General features: G+C 42.3%; 1 protein-coding gene across 1 annotated transcript in view; it reads right to left on the bottom strand.

Annotated features, from left to right (window-relative positions):
• Nucleotides 1–5,469: 5,469 nt before the first annotated feature.
• LOC138975753 (serine-rich adhesin for platelets-like) overlaps nt 5,470–19,137 on the bottom strand; it is a gene marked incomplete at its 5' end in the record, with an annotated part of 52,427 nt that continues 38,759 nt past the window's right edge. Inside the window, 6 exon segments of the mRNA XM_070348500.1 lie at nt 5,470–9,783; nt 12,131–12,217; nt 13,525–13,681; nt 14,259–14,446; nt 16,799–16,975; nt 17,714–18,689. Of these exon segments, the coding sequence (XP_070204601.1) occupies nt 9,731–9,783; nt 12,131–12,217; nt 13,525–13,681; nt 14,259–14,446; nt 16,799–16,975; nt 17,714–18,689 (1,638 nt within the window). The 3' untranslated portion in view covers nt 5,470–9,730.

Genomic DNA, 19,137 nt, shown 5'->3' with positions numbered 1-19,137 from the left:
GATTGTACATCAAGTTCCATGTCACAATAAAGGAAGGGGGTGAGGATTAGGTTAAATATGGGGAAAAGAAGATAACCAACAATCAAACGGTCACTGAAGCAACAGACTAAAAGCAACAACAACAAAACCTACTAACACATGGTGTTTTTGAGATTCCAGGAACTACAGACGTTCTTCATTATGAAATATCTGATTATCTATAGAAAACGTGTCCTTGAATTCCATAACCTCACTCTCGTCAACGTATGTTCTGATCTGAAACAAAGAAAAAGAACAAACACACTAGTCTAGGAAACAGAGAAAAGAAAAGGAGACTGAAGACAAACCAGCCGCGTTAACAACAATTAAACAAGAACATTTAGCCTGTGAGAAAAAAAACTAAAGCTGACCAGAGAGGGTCATTGTCCGGCCTTGAAACAACGTTAAAACAGCTCTCCTCCTCCTCTCTCCCCCCCCACACACACACACACACACACATACACACACACACACCACACACACATTCACGGCTGACATTTTCGGTAGTTCATTGGTAGTGCAACAATGATAAAAAAAAAGCACTCATGGTTATCGGTTTGATAACATTTTCTTTTTCTGTTACAACTGATTATCTCAAGTCGGTCGGGTTCTTGTTATATTCAGCTTCTTGCTTGATATCAGGTGTAAAAATAGAATTAGCCTAGAAACGCTTCTGTGATTTTTTTGGAGCGACAACAATGAGATGTTTTCGCTTTGATATTCTTCATTACTTATTTATTTTTAGTATTCAATTTTTGTGAATTACAAAACAAGTATCAAGTGCAAAATTCATTCATAAAAAAACACAAAAAAACACGAAAAAACACTCAGCACATATGGAGCAGCCAGGCTGTGTTAAAGGCACAGTAAGCCTCCCGTAAACCATCACAGGCTTTTACACACAGTACAAACACCCTTCCATTTGAACGCTCACCGAACGGGAACATCCTAGGTGCCCTACATAAAGAGCGAGCAATTTTCAAAGAATTAATTTTGCGGATTGTCTCCTCACACAATCGGACCTAACTTTTAAAATCTAAATAATAAATTGACAGCTTGTTACACAAACATTCTTAAATCATAAAAGAATTCTTTTTTCATCAAGACAAGATCAGCCTGTGCAATTCGAAGTTTTGAAAGTTTGAAAAAAGAAAAGCCCGGAAGCAGGGTCACGCAAGGTCGTGGTTCTCGTAGCAGACGACGGTTTATGTCTATCGCCAGTTCCTCTGAACAGTCAAAAGCCATCGCTAGAGTTCTTGTGAACCACAGCCGTTTGTTTTGTGCATAGTCAGAGGTACATAATAACGTGCTATTGCAGATAAGCTCACAGCGAATTACAAACTGACGACTACATTGTGAAAAAGGGAAACTGGATCACAGGGGTTCACGATGGCTCAGGGGTAAGATAAACCACGCAAAAATAAATTCTTTGAAAATTGCTCGCTCTTTACGGAGGGCACCTAGGATGTTCTCAAGCGGTGAGCGTTTAAATGAAAGGGTGTTTGTACTGTGTGTAAAAGCCTGACAGTATCTGTGATGGTTTACGGGAGGCTTACTGTGCCTTTAATTTTGGTGTGTGTCGTCCGAGTCGTCTAGTGAATATTGTGCGTGGACAGGTAATGTTCAAACAATTTAGGAGGTAAAATAATGGCAAAGCAAACCGTAGCTTCTTGAAAACGTAATCAAGTATAATATTTGATAAATAATCACAAAGTCCGTGCCTGTTGGTAACAAAGATTGGTGGTACGGTACGCACGATGACTGCATTCTGTGTGATATTATATATATACTCAAGGTGACATGGATTTCACAGTTAATGCAGAAAAAAATCCCCCTGAAATAATCATGAAGAAATCTAAAACAGGCTCATCGAGAACGTTCAAAAATCGGAAAACAAGGACGATCATTTTTGAAACGTTGATATAAGAAAAACTGACTCGAAACTTTAAAAACAAACAAACAATATACATGTACCTTTTCTTAATTTAACAAAGCAAAAAAATGGAACTTGTGTGTGTGTGTGTGCGGGGGGTGCGTGCGTGTGTGTGGAGGAGTGGGGGGAGTATGATGTTAATCCATTGTAGTTTGTACTGAGTGCAGGTAAGTCAGTGGGTGATAAGATGTGTGGAGTGATGCCAATTTTCTTCTTTTATAACTGAGTTTGATATATAAGCTGTGATTTTATTTTGTGGTGTGATCTGATCTTTACTGTGTTTATCTATTGTGTGCGGAGAGCAAAAAAACCAAAACAAAAAACTGACACACACAATCCGTTTTATCAGACCATAATTAGACAATATTAGACAATACAGTTGTGTTGTATTCTGAACGTACGTTCCACAAAGTGTCCTTTCCTGATTTCAAATTCTTAAAAGCACAGCAACTGACACAAGTGCCGGTGGATTTGACCGACTCCAAAGAAAAGCGCCATTGGAAACTTGAGCAAAGAAGAAGAGCCCGTAGAAAGTTGACAGCTCGACAGCTGAGATGGACGCTAGCTGCGTGACCTGACCTGGACAAACAACAATGCTACCTGACATCCATGGGTCACACAGAGAATGGAGACGATTGACGACATACACCCCCCCCCCCCACACACACACACACACACCAGACACCCCTTCCTCAGTTCTCCAGTCCGTCTTCTTTTTCGGCCTTTCTTTCCCCTCCCCGTTTCTTTCCCCTCCCCGACCAACCTCCCTTTTCTCTTTCTATCTTCCTTTCTCGCTCGGGGCCAAGAGGTGACGATCTAAAACAAGGCCGATGTTTTTCTCGAATGCTGTTCATTTAGAGATTGTACTGAATGGAGAGGACAGAGAGTCAACAAGAAGAGAAATCCTCACGTCGTATGCAGTTCATGAAATTGTTGAGCCCTGTTAAAACCAGTTTTGTGCTGGTGAAAGAGTGAATTCACCCTTATAAAAAAAAGTCTAAGAAAATCAAGTCTTGAAAGAGAGGGAAGCTTGAAACTAAAACTTAAAACATTCGTTAAGAACATGACATCTGAAAAAAACCAGATGTGTGTGTGTGTGTGTTGTTTATGTGTGTGTGCTGCTTATATATATATATGTGTGTGTGTGCAGGGCCGGACTAGGCGAAGAGGAGGGGGGGGGGTTGCCAGTGGCGGCCCAGGGGGATGTCCCCCCTGGCGGCAGGGGCGGATCAGTTCATTTTATGGGTGTTTTTTTTCAAAAGTATTTTGTGAAGATATGGGTGTGAAGGCGCAAAGCGCCGAGCCGACGGCGCAAAGCGCCTAGCTTGCTAGGGGGGTCCGGGGGCGCATGCCCCCGGAAAATTTTGAAAAAAAGGATGCAAAATGGTGCAATCTGGTGCATTCTGAGGATGATCATTACCAGTTTCAGGCAGCAGATTTTGTCACTGATTAATACCCCAAAAATTGAAACTCAATGTAAAATAAAGAAATGCATGCCTCATTCAATATTTTTATTTTTTGGCTGGGGGGGGGGTCCGGAAACCCTAGAACCCCCCCCCCCCTCGTTGTGGGGGTCAGGGGGCGAAGCCCCCTGAAGCTGATGGGTAGGTCATATTCTGAGATAGGAAAATGGTCGCTCCTTGCATGAAACGGCATAAAATAAGCAATAATAAAAAAAAAATTAGATAAGTAAGGTACATGTTTAGGCTAGGGGGGGGGGTTGCGCAACCCCCATAACCCCCCCGGTAGTCCGGCCCTGGTGTGTGTGTGTGTGTGTGTTGTTTATGCGTGTGTGTTTGTACTGCACTGAGGAATGTCCTGCAAACAGCATACTCATTCGAGCAGCTTATATGATACATGTAGTACGTAGATCTTCAGCTTAGTAGTGAGATACGTATAAGACTTGTGCGAGCCGCGTGTGTAACAATCACTCATACACAGGCACTCTCTCAAAATGACCAAACAGATAGAGACATACCAGAGACGGGAGAGCACCCACCAACAGACAAGAAGAGGGACAAAGAGAGAGAGAGAGAGAGAGAGAGAGAGAGAGAGAGAGAGAGAGAGAGAGAGAGAGAGAGAGAGAGAAACTAACAGAGACAGAAAAGCACCCACCATATCAGACAAGAAGAGAGAGAGAGAAAAACTAACAAACAGAAAAGCATCCACCATCAGACAAGAAGAGAGAGAGAGAGAAACTAACAGAGACAGAAAAGCACCCACCATCAGACAAGAAGAGAGAGAGAGAGAAAAACTAACAAACAGAAAAGCACCCACCATCAGACAAGAAGAGAGAGAGAGAGAAACTAACAAACAGAAAAGCACCCACCATATCAGACAAGAAGAGAGAGAGAAAAACTAACAAACAGAAAAGCACCCACCATATCAGACAAGAAGAGAGAGAGAAAAACTAACAAACAGAAAAGCACCCACCATCAGACAAGAAGAGAGAGAGAGAAAAACTAACAGAAAAGCACCCACCAACAGACAAGGGGGGAGAGAGAGAGAGAGAGAGAGAGAGAGAGAGAGAGAGAGAGAGAGAGAGAGAGAGAGAGAGAGAGAGAGAGAAACTAACAGAGACAGAAAAGCATCCACCATCAGACAAGAAGAGAGAGAAAAACTAACAAACAGAAAAGCACCCACCAACAGACAAGGGGGGAGAGAGAGAGAGAGAGAGAGAGAGAGAGAGAGAGAGAGAGAGAGAGAGAGAGAGAGAGAGAGAGAGAGAGAGAGAGAGAGAAACTAACAGAGACAGAAAAGCACCCACCATCAGACAAGAAGAGAGAGAGAGAAAAACTAACAAACAGAAAAGCACCCACCAACAGACAAGAAGAGAGAGAGAGAGAGAGAGAGAGAGAGAGAGAGAGAGAGAGAGAGAGAGAGAGAGAGAGAGAGAGAGAGAGAGAGAGAGAGAAACTAACAGAGACAGAAAAGCACCCACCATCAGACAAGAAGAGAGAGAGAGAAAAACTAACAAACAGAAAAGCACCCACCATCAGACAAGGGGAGCGGAGAGAGAGAGAGAGAGAGAGAGAGAGAGAAAGAGAACAAGAGAGAGGGATAGAGAGAGAGAGAGAGAACAAGAGAGAGGGATAGAGAGAGAGAGAGAGAGAGGGATAGAGAGAGAAAGAGAGGGCTGGAGGGATAGAGAGAGAGAGAGGGAGAGAGAAAGAGAGAGGGATAGAGAGAGAGGGAGAGAGAGAGAGAGAGAGAGAGAGAGAGAGAGGGATAGAGAGAGAGAGAGAGAGAGGGAGAGAGAGAGAGAGAGAGAGAGAGGGAGAGAGGGACAAGAGGAGAGTGAGAGGGACACAGACACATAGACAGAGACAATTAGAGAGAGGATCTTATACTTTTTCCCAAAACAAAAAGCCCTGCTTCATCACTTGAACCCCACCATCTGTTGTTTCGATTTCAAGGCAAGCTACTTACACCCCACAAAGAGAGAGAGAGAGAGAGAGAGAGAGTCAGACAGACAGAAACAGAAAAGCACCCACCAACAGACAAGAAGAGGGACACACTTGTGGCTGTTCAAACTTTTTATTTTGCTGTACATTGAGCAGCAGTGTCAGACTTAAGCCAGCTGATATATTTCGTTTGGAATAAAAGTGGATAACACTGGAATAAAGCATTCCCATTCTTCCACTGCAAAAGTTCACAATGTGCACGAAGATGAGCTAGAACGCGCATAAAAGCATAACCTAAACAACAAGAAATTAGACCAAATTCCACCAAGCTACTTGATGCTACATCATGTTTGTTGTACATTTCATCTTACATACATATCCTCTTATTGCTTTTTTAGTGTCTATATTTTGCCCATGCAATACCTTTTTTGTAAAAAAGCTGAAAACCGACCCACCTGCGGAATATAAAAGAAATGGTAACACATAAACATCCACTGTTCACCAAATATTTTGCATTAAATTGAGCCTGTTGTTAATTTGTAACATTGAAATCAGCCCTAAGCCCTGTAAATCTGAATTATACACTTTTGGTAAACCTTTTTGAATTACGATTACATGCTCTCAAGCAACCGTCTAGTACTTTTGTTTTCACTGTGTGTCAAAAATACCCCTAGGTGCACATTAAAAAAATAACTAACATTAATTGCATCATTTGCTCGCCTGTCCTTAAAAAAAAAACCTCAAGTCTATTTTTTACTAGTATTAACACACATGATATAATGTAATTAATATTAATTACGCCCATTTGTTATTTGATCTTAAAAATGGAGACCTTACCCAACTGGTTCATGATGATCAATATAAATCAAAGCATGATTGAATACAAACAAACAGCACATGAAATTGCTACAAAAAGTTTTACCTTTGTTCATTAGTTTGGCCTTCATTTCAAAGACTTCTGTACAAATGGAAATTTTTTTCTAAAATCTTAATACTGCAACAAAACTAGATACATGTACTAACATGAACATTTACGGTAATATCTTTTTTTTTACTGCATCCCGACTCTTTTCTATGCAAGTAAAAGCAACTAAAAAAATCTTGTGTAACTGTAATGAAGAGAAAACATCAAACTTCATGCAAAGAAAGAAAGATACAAATGGCTCATGAAAAGAAAGAAAGACTTATACAAACACAAATGGCTAAAGTGAGAATGGCTCTGGAAGAGTGCAAGGTCTTAAATTAAAGAAGAGTGTAGACATAAAGGGGGACAATTAATCATCCTGTTTACGGGTAATGTGTGTGTTGGGGAGGGAGGGGGGGGGGGGGGGGAGGTATTTATTTGCCCGTTTTAACTTCGTAAGATCATGATGGGGATGGGGGTCTTACTTTCTTTCTTTATTTGGTGTTTAACGTCGTTTTCAACCACGAAGGTTATATCGCGACGGGGAAAGGGGGGAGATGGGATAGAGCCACTTGTTAATTGTTTCTTGTGGGGGTAGGTGGTTATCTGTAATATCTTGAAATATCATTCACAAAGTAAAGGTTTAGGCACTTGTGCAAAATTACAGATTCTCTTGATAAAGATGTTCTGTGGAGCTGCTTACATACTTTTCTGTTGCTTTTGAATTGGAAAGGTATGAAAATATATACTGACACACACACAGTAAGTCAAAAAGGTACAGCTAATACAAAACTGATTATGTTTAAAATGTGGTTTATAATGTATATTTCACACACACACACACACACACACACATTTCCCCTTTCTCTCTTTCTGTGGACTGGCTAGGCCTGAGTTTTTTATCAGGTCATTTTCTACAGTGGGAAAAATAGGGGAAAAATAGTGTGGATCAGAAAAAATATGTGGCACACACTGGCAGTTAAACAAATTAAAAGAATCTGTGCTCAATCTGTACTACGGTTGCATAAAAAAAAAATCATTCTACAAACAGTGAATTTCAAATACCCTCTGCGAGTGCATAAAAAATAATACTGCACTAATATGCAAATAAAATCACACACAAAGTTTCAAAAACTGGTTACTAGTTGTCTAATTCTACACCCATGATCACTAGTTACATCAGAATAGATCAGAATTGTTAACAACAGTACAATGTATTAACAGACCTCACACAGGTTAACTCCCTTTGAGATAAAGTGCGCGCGCACACACATATGGTCCATCTTTCTTTATTTGGTGTTTAACGTCGTTTTCAACCGTTCTTTCTTTATTTCTTTATTTGGTGTTTAACGTCGTTTTCAACCGTTCAAGGTTATATCGCGACGGGGAAAGGGGGGAGATGGGATAGAGCCACTTGTTAATTGTTTCTTGTTCACAAAAGTACTAATAAAAAAATTGCTCCAAGAAACACTTAACAAGGGTAAAAGGAGAAACAGAATCCGTTAGTCGCCTCTTACGACATGCTGGGGAGCATCGGGTAAATTCTTCCCCCTAACCCGCGGGGGGATTTTCAACCGTTCAAGGTTATATCGCGACGGGGAAAGGGGGGAGATGGGATAGAGCCACTTGTTTCTTGTTCACAAAAGCACTAATCAAAAAATTGCTCCAGGGGCTTGCAACGTAGTACAATATATGACCTTACTGGGAGAATGCAAGTTTCCAGCACAAAGGACTTAACATTTCTTACATACACACATATGGTCCAGCGCATGCGTGTTCACACACACATGCACAACACTTTCTCTTTCTCTCTCTCTGTCTTTCTTTGCCAATCGTTGAATCTTCATTGTTAAAATGTATATGTACAAAACATGTTATTGCACAGGGATAACAGCAAAAACTGGATTTCATCAGTCTTCACTTCTGACAAACAAAAGCATGCTTGCAGTTCACTTAGTCCATACATGTTATTACAAAACCTTAAAAAAAATATCAGTGTAAGTTATGTGAAAAAAACAGGCTTTAACTATTTTTTTATACAGAAAAGACCTAAAAAAAACCCACCATTTCTATTCTCCATTTCAGTCTTATTGTGCGTCACTGCGTTTTTAATTGATATGCGTAGTTAATTATTCAATCCATATTTCAATGCTCAGAGAACAAAGAACAAGACAAAAGTGCAAACATCATATCATCAACATTATTCCGTCATTCTTCGTTTATATTTCTCACCAGTTTTGTTTTCAATGAAAGAATATCAGCAGTACTGAAATACACCAAGTGAACGTAACAACAAACAAACCATGAAAACTTGTGCAAGGTTGCAGAAAATCAAAGTTTACACCCAAAGTTATGTACAAAGCCCTTTAGCACTACAGTACCTCCTGAAATAGAGTCAGTTTCTTGTGGTTAGTCGTTTGGCGTAGTTTTGTCGTCACTTTGGCAAAACCTTCAATGAAAATTCATGTACCCTGCTTAAATGTTACAAATCCTGCATCATCTTTTCAGCTTGACACAAAACCATGGCAATAAAGCAACCTGGAATAAAACATTGCATTTTACATGCATTGTGTGAGGCATGGACCTCACAATGTTGTAAAACTACTAGTTGTACACACATAACACTACTCAAATCAAAAGCAGACCCGGTGCCCGGGTACCTTGTGTTAAAAACAATGCACACACAAAAGCAAAAAACAAAAAATAAACAACTGAAAGTCTCTGACTCTCTTGTGGTGAGTTCAAAACATAAAGGCACCTCGTCTAGACAAGAGCAACTGAATTAAAAACAATTTAAAATTAAAAAAAAAATTGAACAGAAAAGATATTTGCACAGATATGATAAAAGGACCAAGTCGAACATTCAGCGTCTGCTTGGAATACACACTGTAAAAAACTGGAAGTACAGTACATTACACATGTATGCTGACAGAACTGTGTTTATGTTCTGTTTACAACCAACTATACAGTTCTGTAATCGATACAACCTGTCTTCACATTTCAGAAAACAATACTATTGTTACACATCAGTCTGAGAATGTTGGTACAGCTTTCATGATCGATTGTAAGTTCCTTTCACAAATTATATTGGATCATGATTTAAAGTCTCATCAAAACTTCTAGCACATTTCTCACAAACAGCCCGCATAACTCTTGGGAATATCTTTAGGAGGAATTTGCTTTTCCCTCACCTCACAAACGTCCACATTCTTGGCTTAAATCTCACAAAATACCTTCAGTGGGAATATTTTTCCCCCTCTCAACTCATAAACATCCCCATTCTATTCGTGTTTAGTTTCCAAAAGCGTTGTAATTTCATATCCCAGTATTGCTCACAAGCACTTTTTCCACACATTGTTGAAGTGGCACAAGCTTGCAAATGTTAAAATATATACAAGCAATAAAACCAAGGAATTTATGCAGTGAGAAATAGTGGTCCCATTGTGGAGATGTATCACTGTCTTTGTTCCCTCATGAGTTGGTACTGGCTTCTGCTGTCGGATCTCTTTTAACTAGTCCTGATTCTGAAACAAACATAAGAGGATGTGTCATTCATGCTATGATATTATGTTAATAATTATTAGAGGTCTTGTTCATTGATTTTCGCGGCAGTATGCATGTATATGTATGTTAATATAAGTACTAACATGTTTTTATGTTTAATTCGTTGTGTCAAATAACTTATTGCTAACTTCTTCTCGTTCGCTCCTACTTATTGCTAACTCATCAAAGACCTTGATCACACACACACACTCTCTCTCAACAGTAATGCAAGGGAAATAAACCCTACTCCACACAAAAAGGAGGGGTCCACTGAGGCAAGGGACACAACTGCATTGGTACAGTAGCAGTTACAAAAGTTAATCTGAAATCCAGTGGCTTATAAACAGAAGAGATATTCCTGAAAAATCTCCTGTTTTTAGCACCCTTCAATGGAACCCCCTTTAAAATCCAAGATTTTGTTTATTTGTAATTTTTGTCCCTAACCTCAAAATGTCTCTCCCTTTCAATCTTCAACGTGCTTCCTGGGTAGTGGACAACCAAGAAACACACACATAAGTCTCTGTATTTCTGAAACTATGAGGAGTTTTTGCTTAAGACTTCATGTCATCGTCGAACACACTAGGACCTTCCTACTAACTAGATCTGAAATGATTAAGTTTGTTGTAGTGTCCTGTATGCAGACGATGCATCTAACATGTTGGGAATTATCTCCCTTGTTTGACTATTGCATGCTGGTTGTAAGCCGGGACACATCATGGAAGCATACATCTGAATACATGATTGGAACTCAGAGTTCGGTTGTCCATTACCTCTGTTCTTAGAGAACGTATGGTGTTTGAGTGTGTGCAAGCATGGACCAAGTCACATACCAGGGCCGGACCCAGGGGGGGGGTTCCAGGGGTTCCCACCCCTGGAAAAAAGCATGTACCTTGCTTTGAGTGTTGTTTTTTTTTACTAGTTTTAGCACCAAAACAATGCTGCTCTTAACCCTCAAAACAAGGCCCAGAATGCACCAGATTGCACAGATTTTAACCGTTTTTCAAACATTTTCCGGGGGAGCATGCCCCCGGACCCCCCTAGTTCGCGCGCCTGCTTTGCAGGCGCGCGCTTGTGGCTTCGCCACTTCGCTGATTTGCCCCCCCAAAAAAGGAGGAACCCCCCCCTTACAACTCATTTGGTCCGGCCCTGCATACACCAACACTACAATTGTAACCAAGCATATAAACCATGATGTCATTTGAACTACACAGTCTGAATGGTGCGGGTTGTGTAAGACCCATATGAAATTTGTGACTTCATTTTATTATGTATCTTTATTTGGATAGCATAGGTCGTACACAACCCATACTCAGCTAAGAGGCAGTAAAAAGCTTATCCCTATTTGGATGGCGTGGGTTGTGAATGACCCACCCTTTTTTTGGCTCACGTAAGTGTAGCCTATGCGATGATAAACTTTGTCTGTCTGTGCGTGCGTGCGTGCGTGCGTGCGTGCGTGCGTGCGTGTGTGTGTGATAGAAACTTTAACATTTCCGAGTCTATGGATAAAGCTCGCATAAGAAGATTACGTCTCGGTCAAAAGTGTTTGACGTGTGTGATAGAAACTATTTGAAGACGTCACATTATGACGTAAGAGGGTTAGACGTCACGCAAAGGAATTACTGAAAGTCTCGGTCATTCTTATTGTGAGCGGGCCGAGACTAGTTGGCAGATCCAGGGTCTGGCTTTCTTGCAGTTTCACCTATGCTTACAGTGTGTGTGTGTGTGTGTGTGTATGTGTGACGGAGTGATTGAATTTGTGTTACTGTTTGTCGATTTCTTACGTGAGCCTTGAAGGCTTCGCCTCTTGTTCTTGTTACATTTTGAATTCTTCTTTAAAGAGCCAAAGTCATCCGGACTGTGCATTCCAACGCATAATCCTATGAAGGTTAAAACCTCATTTTATCAGATTTGATTAGGTGGTAAAAGGACGGTTGCACTGAACTGTGGTGGGATTAACCTTCAACTCTCTTCCCCAGACAGTGAATAAGTGATGTGTTCAAATGACAGGCGGGGAAATAGCTCAGTCGGTAGCGGCGCTGGCTTCAAAACCAGTTGTCGCTATCGGCGTGGGATTTATTTCCCAGAGTCAACTTTGTGCAGACTCTACTCGGTGTCCGAACACTCCCGTATGCACGCATCCGCACGATAAAGAACCCAAGTTCACAGCAAAAGTCTCAGGGCTTGGAAACATGAATACAAACATGCAGGAAAAAAAAAATGGGTAGCGCCGTATACTGTATGGCAGCTCGCTTTCCCCAGGGAGAAAGCAGCCCCAATTACCATGAGGGTAACCTCACAGAGCTACATGAATTTTATCATTATCCTTACTGATGATTCGTTTCCGTCTCTCCTCTGCCTGTCTCGCCCAATCCGGACCAGCGCCTCCTCCGTTGCTTCCCGTCTCTGACTCTCCATCTTGTGGGAGAAAAAAAGATTGAACAATTAAAATAATGGACCACCTTTTACCAGATACCTTCACATTCTTCTGAACACCTCTGCCACCGTAACAAAGCCTCTGTCTAACAGACAAATTTCGTCAGGTTTATATGGGTTGTGAGAGAGTGACTTTTTTTGCAAAACCTCATACAAACATTGGAGGGGCCAATCACTAGCGATGGGTGTGTCGTAAACACATGGAAACACGCACATGTTTCTGACATACCCCTTGCTAGTGATTGGCCCCTCCAATGTTTGTACGAGGTTCACAACCCATACAAACCCGACAGAGTTATTTCCGAAAATCGTCTATTTCAACTGCCACCTGCACAGATAGAGAGACATGCAAACAAAATCTTTGTATTATTTTTGCACAAAACCCGTTTACAACAAGAGATTCTTAGATCAGGGAGAGAAAAAGGAAAACAAATTTAGAATAATCTTCAACGGATCTGGAAGTCTCAGCTTGTGTCAGTCATGTCACTGATATTTGAACTTCGTAAACATGCTGTTGGTCTTCTTTACCCCCAATACTCCACCCCCACACCCCCTCGAAAAGTGCTGCTAACCTAACAAAGAGAAGAATCCCTTTACAGTGGAACCCTCATTTAAAGACACCCAATTTCAGGGCGGGGATGTAGCTCAGTCAGGGCGGGGATGTAGCTCAGTCAGGGCGGGGATGTAGCTCAGTCAGGGCGGGGATGTAGCTCAGTCAGGGCGGGGATGTAGCTCAGTCGGTAGCGCGCTGGATTTGTATCCAGTTGGCCGCTGTCGGCGCGAGTTCGTCCCCACGTTCGGCGAGAGATTTATTTCTCAGAGTCAACTTTGTGTGCAGACTCTCCTCGGTGTCCGAACACCCCCGTGTGTACACGCAAGCACAAGACCAAGTGCGCAGGAAAAAGATCCTGTAATCCATGTCAGAGTTCGGTGGGTTATAGAAACACGAAAATACCCAGCATGCTTCCTCCGAAAACGGCGTATGGCTGCCTAAATGGCGGGGTAAAAAAACAGTCATACATGTAAAATTCCACTCGTGCAAAAAACACGAGTGTACGTGGGAGTTTCAGCCCACGAACGCAGAAGAAGAAGAAGAAGAAGAAGACCTCCAAAAATACACTTTTTATTTGTAGGTCTTAAAACCAGGGTTCCACTGTAAAAGGACACTCCTCTTTGTTAGGTAAGCAGAACTTTATAAATATTCTTATTATCATTAAAAAGAGGGTGTCCGGTGTCTCAAAAGAGGGGTACCACTGTAGTAAAAATCAGATCCAACACTACAGTCTCACCTTTGCCCACACCAGAGGTGGGTCGTTTCTTGCGCTGGCTGAGCTGCTGTCTCCACTGAGGCACGTCACTGGAAGCCGAGCCAGACGCAGACCCATCACCGCTGGTGACTGACGAGGATGTGCTGACACCAGTGCTGCCCTCTGCTGCTGACAGCATCTGCACAATACGTGTGTTATGTTAACAAGTGATGAGCATGTTCACAGAGCATATTCCATCTTTTTAGACTGACTTACGCCTGGTTCAGTTGCCATCAATATTTTTTTCTCAGTATGGTGGGTACAGAAAAATGCCATTTTCGTCTGATTGAGGCACAAACTTCAAATAAATAATTCTCACCTATGATACTTGTACTGAGTGTAATTGCTTATAAAATGACCACCAGAAATCAAGTTTAAATTCATTGGGTACTAACAGTCTGGTACAGTCAAACCTACCCTGGCAACCACCTCTTGACAGTGACCACCTGTCCACAACGACCACCCCAAAGGATCCCCGACTAGATTTTTGTTCTTTAAAATGTACCTTTCCATGGCGACCACCTGTCTATCATCATCAATATTAGTGGCTTCCTTGGGTGGCCGTTACACTTGACAGGTTCAACCCATTTGTGCAGCAACAGGGCAGTACCACCACTTCTTTTCCCCCAAAAATGTTTCTGTTTACAAAGCCACTAGACCTAAGCTGTACATGTTTAAATGTTCTGTGCACTCGCAGTCATTTTCTTCATGCTTACTTCTGCTTCACGTCGTTTCTTTTTCTCCGCCAGGTCCAGTTTCCATTTGGGCGTCTCATACGCTTTCATGGGGTTGGCTTCCTTGCCGTTGGTGGCTGCGGCTCTGGCTGGAGCACCGGGCGGTGGGAGGGGCGTCTTCTTCAGCTGCCGGCCGCTCTTTGCCCAGCTGGGCATGTACTGGTCTTGAACTGCAGTGGAACAAACAGATATCATAATAATAAGAATAATACAGCGGAACCCCCTTTTAACACTGTCTACCCCACCTATGTTGACCAAGGTTTTTTTTTAGCCGAGACCAGATGTGCTGCAGCAGGTCACTCAGAATTGTAGTAACTGTGTGTATACTGTGTGTCAACACGATGGAATGCAGGCGTTAGATCAACATTACAGGAAGCGACTGAAGTGACTGTGTGTACGGATATATATCCGTACCAGGTCAGATAGAGCCATATGAGTGGGTACGGATATATCCGTACCTGGGAGACAATGAGTTAGAGACTTGCAACAATCTGAGAAAAAAAATCAGGCCTTAATAAGAGGGGAGTCTTAAAATGGGGGTAAATTGACAGAGGTTGTGAACAGAAAGTCTGAAAAAGAAAGGTCTTAAAAGGGTGGTTTCACAATAATAAAAATAACAAGTCGCGTAAGGCGAAATTACTACATTTAGTCAAGCTGTGGAACTCACAAAATGAAACTGAACGCACTGCATTTTTTCACAATGACCGTAGTCCGCCGCTCGTGCAAAACGCAGTGAAACTGACGGGCCTGTTTAACGCGGTAGTGGTTTCGCTGTGCTGCATAGCACGCTTTTCTGTACCTCTCTTCGTTTTAACTTTCTGAGCGTGTTTTTAATCCAAACATATCATATCTATATGTTTTTGGAATCAGGAACCGACAAGGAATAAGATGAAATTGTTTTAAATCGATTTCGGAAATTTAATTTTGATCATAATTTTTATATTTTTAATTTTCAGAGATTGTTTTTAATCCGAATATAACATATTTATATGTTTTTGGAATCAGGAAATTATGAAGAATACGATGAACGCAAATTTGGATCGTTTTATATAAAAAAAATTAATTACAATTTTCAGATTTTTAATGACCAAAGCCATTAATTAATTTTTAAGCCACCAAGCTGAAATGCAATACCAAAGTCCGGCCTTCGTCAAAGATTGCTTTACAAAAATTTCAATCAATTTAATTGAAAAATGAGGGTGTGACAGTGCCGCTTCAACTTTTACAACAAGCCGGATATGACGTCATCAAAGACATTTATCGAAAAAATGAAAAAAACGTCCGGGGATATCATACCCAGGAACTCTCATGTAAAATTTATAAAGATCGGTCCAGTAGTTTAGTCTGAATCGCTCTACACACAGACACAGACACAGACACAGACACACACACACATACATCACGACCCTCGTCTCGATTCCCCCTCTATGTTAAAACATTTAGTCAAAACTTGACTAAATGTAAAAATGATCTCATGGCGATCTACAAAATACGCACACTCATGAAAAAGATGGATGGATAAGCAAAGAGGTCAACAGAATATCATTACCAGTGTCTTTAACTTCATTATGATAAGAAAATACAAGACAAAACAAATGAAGACAACACATGCCAACTTCAGGCAAAGTAAGACCAAATCAGACAAATACAGACAAGATAAATCAAGAAAACATGACTGCTTAGGCAAGGCAAGGCAAGACAAGAACAGGCAATTCAAAACAAGACAAGACAAGGCAAGACATTAGGCTTTAGCCCTTTATCCCCCAGAGCGCCCAAAAGCGCCCGCTCGAGCTCCGAAATGTACATCCCCGAAACAGCCGCTATATGCAACGATACGTATGACACATATCTGTTTCCATTTCTACTGGCTTCCTGCAATGTTTGAGCATTAATTGATTTGAGAAAAGTTGCAGTAGTTACGATTTTTTCAAGTTTGAAATTGACGGAGTTACTTTCCCTGCCATCTGGATAAATGGGTTAAGCCTGTCCATAACTGGGCAAAGTCGACTTCGCGAAGCTGGCCGCAAGAAGCTTTAGCACTAAGTTTCAGTAAAAAGACTTCGTGAAGTCGACTTCGGGCTCAATTAAGGACCCCCCTTTAGACAAGCTCCCAAGCTCAAAGACGGGCGGGGATGTAGCTCAGTCGGTAGCGCGCTGGATTTGTATCCAGTTGGCCGCTGTCAGCGTGAGTTCGTCCCCACGTTCGGCGAGAGATTTATTTCTCAGAGTCAACTTTGTGTGCAGACTCTCCTCGGTGTCCGAACACCCCCCGTGTGTACTGTACACGCAAGCACAAGACCAAGTGCGCACGAAAAAGATCCTGTAATCCATGTCAGAGTTCGGTGGGTTATAGAAACACGAAAATACCCAGCATGCTTCCTCTGAAAGCGGCGTATGGCTGCCTAAATGGCAGGGTAAAAAACGGTCATACATGTAAAATTCCACTCGTGCAAAAAACACGAGTGTACGTGGGAGTTTCAGCCCACGAACGCAGAAGAAAAAAAAAAAGCTCAAAGACTGACCAGCATTGGCGACAGGCGTGTTCTCCTTATCATTGGCGCTGCCGTTCTTGAAGGGCGTGACGGACACTTTGTTGTTACTTTCCCCTCCCACCACTGGACGTTTCATCTTCTTCAGCTCCCCGGCCCAGGGTGGTGTGGGATTCTTGTCGTCATCCTCCTCTCCATTCTCTTGGTCCCCTGCAGCATGGAAATAAAACAATGTCAATGTTTCTGTTATCCCTAATCATCATTATGCTTTGAAGATGCCACTGTAAGTGGTAAGAGTGTTGTTGTTATCATCATTATAAAAGTCAGTTTCCTGAATAAGTAGAAATAATAATACACTGTTTAAACCTATGTTACTGTGATTCCACTGGTGCTCAAGAGTTTCTGCTTTATTGAGAGCTTCTTTGCATCAGGAAAGAAAAATGGTTTGTTCAGAATGGCCCAAAAAGTTAGGGTTGGTGGATTGGTTTGAAAAAAGAAAAATGGAAAAGCAGAGGTAAAAAATGCAAGTACTGTATACACAATGAATGCGATCCTTTCATAAAATTCAGCCTCAGAGCAAAAATCGTTTTCTTCTAAACTGTGCACAAGCATTTACACATTTTTGGGGAAATATGATTTTTAATTTTATATTGGGAGGGTAAAAAAGGAGAGAGATGTAGAACCCCCCCCCCCCCCCAAAAAAAAAAAAAAAAAAAAAGAGAAAAAAAGAAAAAGACAGAAAGTAGACATTCATTTCAATGAATGGCCAGAAAGTTATACCTTTGACTTCTTCTTCTTCTTCTGCGTTCGTGGGCTGAAACTCCCACGTACACTCGTGTTTTTTGCACGAGTGGAATTTTACGTGTATGACCGTTTTTACCCCGCCATTAAGGCAGCCATACGCCGCTTTCGGAGGAATACCCTTGACAAAACAGATCATAGACCCACCTTTGCTGGTCTGCAGTTTGTCGGCGGTGCGTGACGTTTTCTCCGCAGCCGCTTTCATCCAACTGGGCTTCTCCGGCTCCTGCTCCTCTCTCCTCTTCTGGTTCAGGTCGTCAGAAATACTCCTCCCCCGTGCTCCCTCCGCAGCACTCCCATCCACACTCCCAGCACTCTCCGACCCGTTCCTTGACCGGGAAGAAGAAAACGAAGCAGCACTCCCTTCAGTACTTCCGCTGCTGGCGGTACGGAGACGCACGCTAGACTCCCCTGGAGCGTTTCCCGTTTTGGCTTTCATCTCCGACAGCCACACAGGTGCTTTGTACAGAGGGGACCTTACCCCTGAGGACGGCGTGGATTGTGCCCCCTCCTCTTCCACACTGGGCGTGGCTGGGGAAGGGGAGGGGCTGGGAGGGGCGGGGCTCTCCACCAACTTGATGCTGGTGTCCATGACGATGCTGGAACTCCTGCGGGGTTTGAACCCGATGGGAGCATACGCGCTGCCTTGGATGCTGGATCTGCGCGACCCCCCTTCCCCTCCTTCCACTGAGCTGACGCTCTCCCCGCGACTCAGCTTGCGAGGGCCGCTCACTGAACTCCAGCTGTCCGTGCGGCCCAGCTTCGGCCCCAGACCCGACAGCGACCCTGAACCGGAATCTGTCCGTGCGGGTTTGGGTCCGTCGGCAAAGCTACCACTGTCAGTAAGGTCCAATCCCGGAATGACCACCGCCTCAGTCACACTGGCTGAAACGATATCTCCACTGGAAGTAGTAGTACTTGGTTTGAAAGCGAAATCCTGGAAAAAGTTTTCAGCAGCGATGGTTTTGTTCTGCGTGTCTTTCTGCCCTTTGGTGGTGGGTTTGGGCAGAACAAGGGGAGGAGCGCTGCCCTTGGTCGGCGACAGCGGTGACGTGGCCTGAAGCGGTGACCTGATCGGTGAAGTTGGGCTGTCGTCGGACTTGTGCCTCTCTTGGTTGAACAGCTGCAACAAGTACACATCATGTTTTGTTCTGCTGTAATTATTTTTGGTCTGTTTTGTTGTGGCCCTCCTTTTCTGCTTCTTATCTGAATTCTGCTAACATGTTTGTTCTATCTTCTTTGTTTGTTCACACTATGTTTACCTTTTTACATTGATATACATATATATTAAAGGACTAAAACCAAGTAAAAAAAAAAAAAGATCAGGTAACATTGGGTCAATATCTGCAGGTAAAAATACAATTATCAGTACCCAAGTAGCTTGGTGCATTATCGCTCATCATAAACATGTTATATGCTACGATAAACAGAGAACTGTATTGTGAATACAGCCAAGTAGTTCACAGAGCTTTGAGGCTCTGTCATTTGTTGATCCAAAACACAGGTATTCATTTTTTCAAACAAGAAAATGGGACTCATGGACTCGCTCCACTCAAACCCAGACCTGGGAA

The sequence above is a fragment of the Littorina saxatilis genome, linkage group LG9, assembly GCF_037325665.1.
Source record: "Littorina saxatilis isolate snail1 linkage group LG9, US_GU_Lsax_2.0, whole genome shotgun sequence".
NCBI lineage: Eukaryota > Metazoa > Mollusca > Gastropoda > Littorinimorpha > Littorinidae > Littorina > Littorina saxatilis.
The sequence above is the reverse complement of the archived record's forward strand: the minus strand, read 5'-3'. Positions and strand labels throughout refer to the sequence as shown.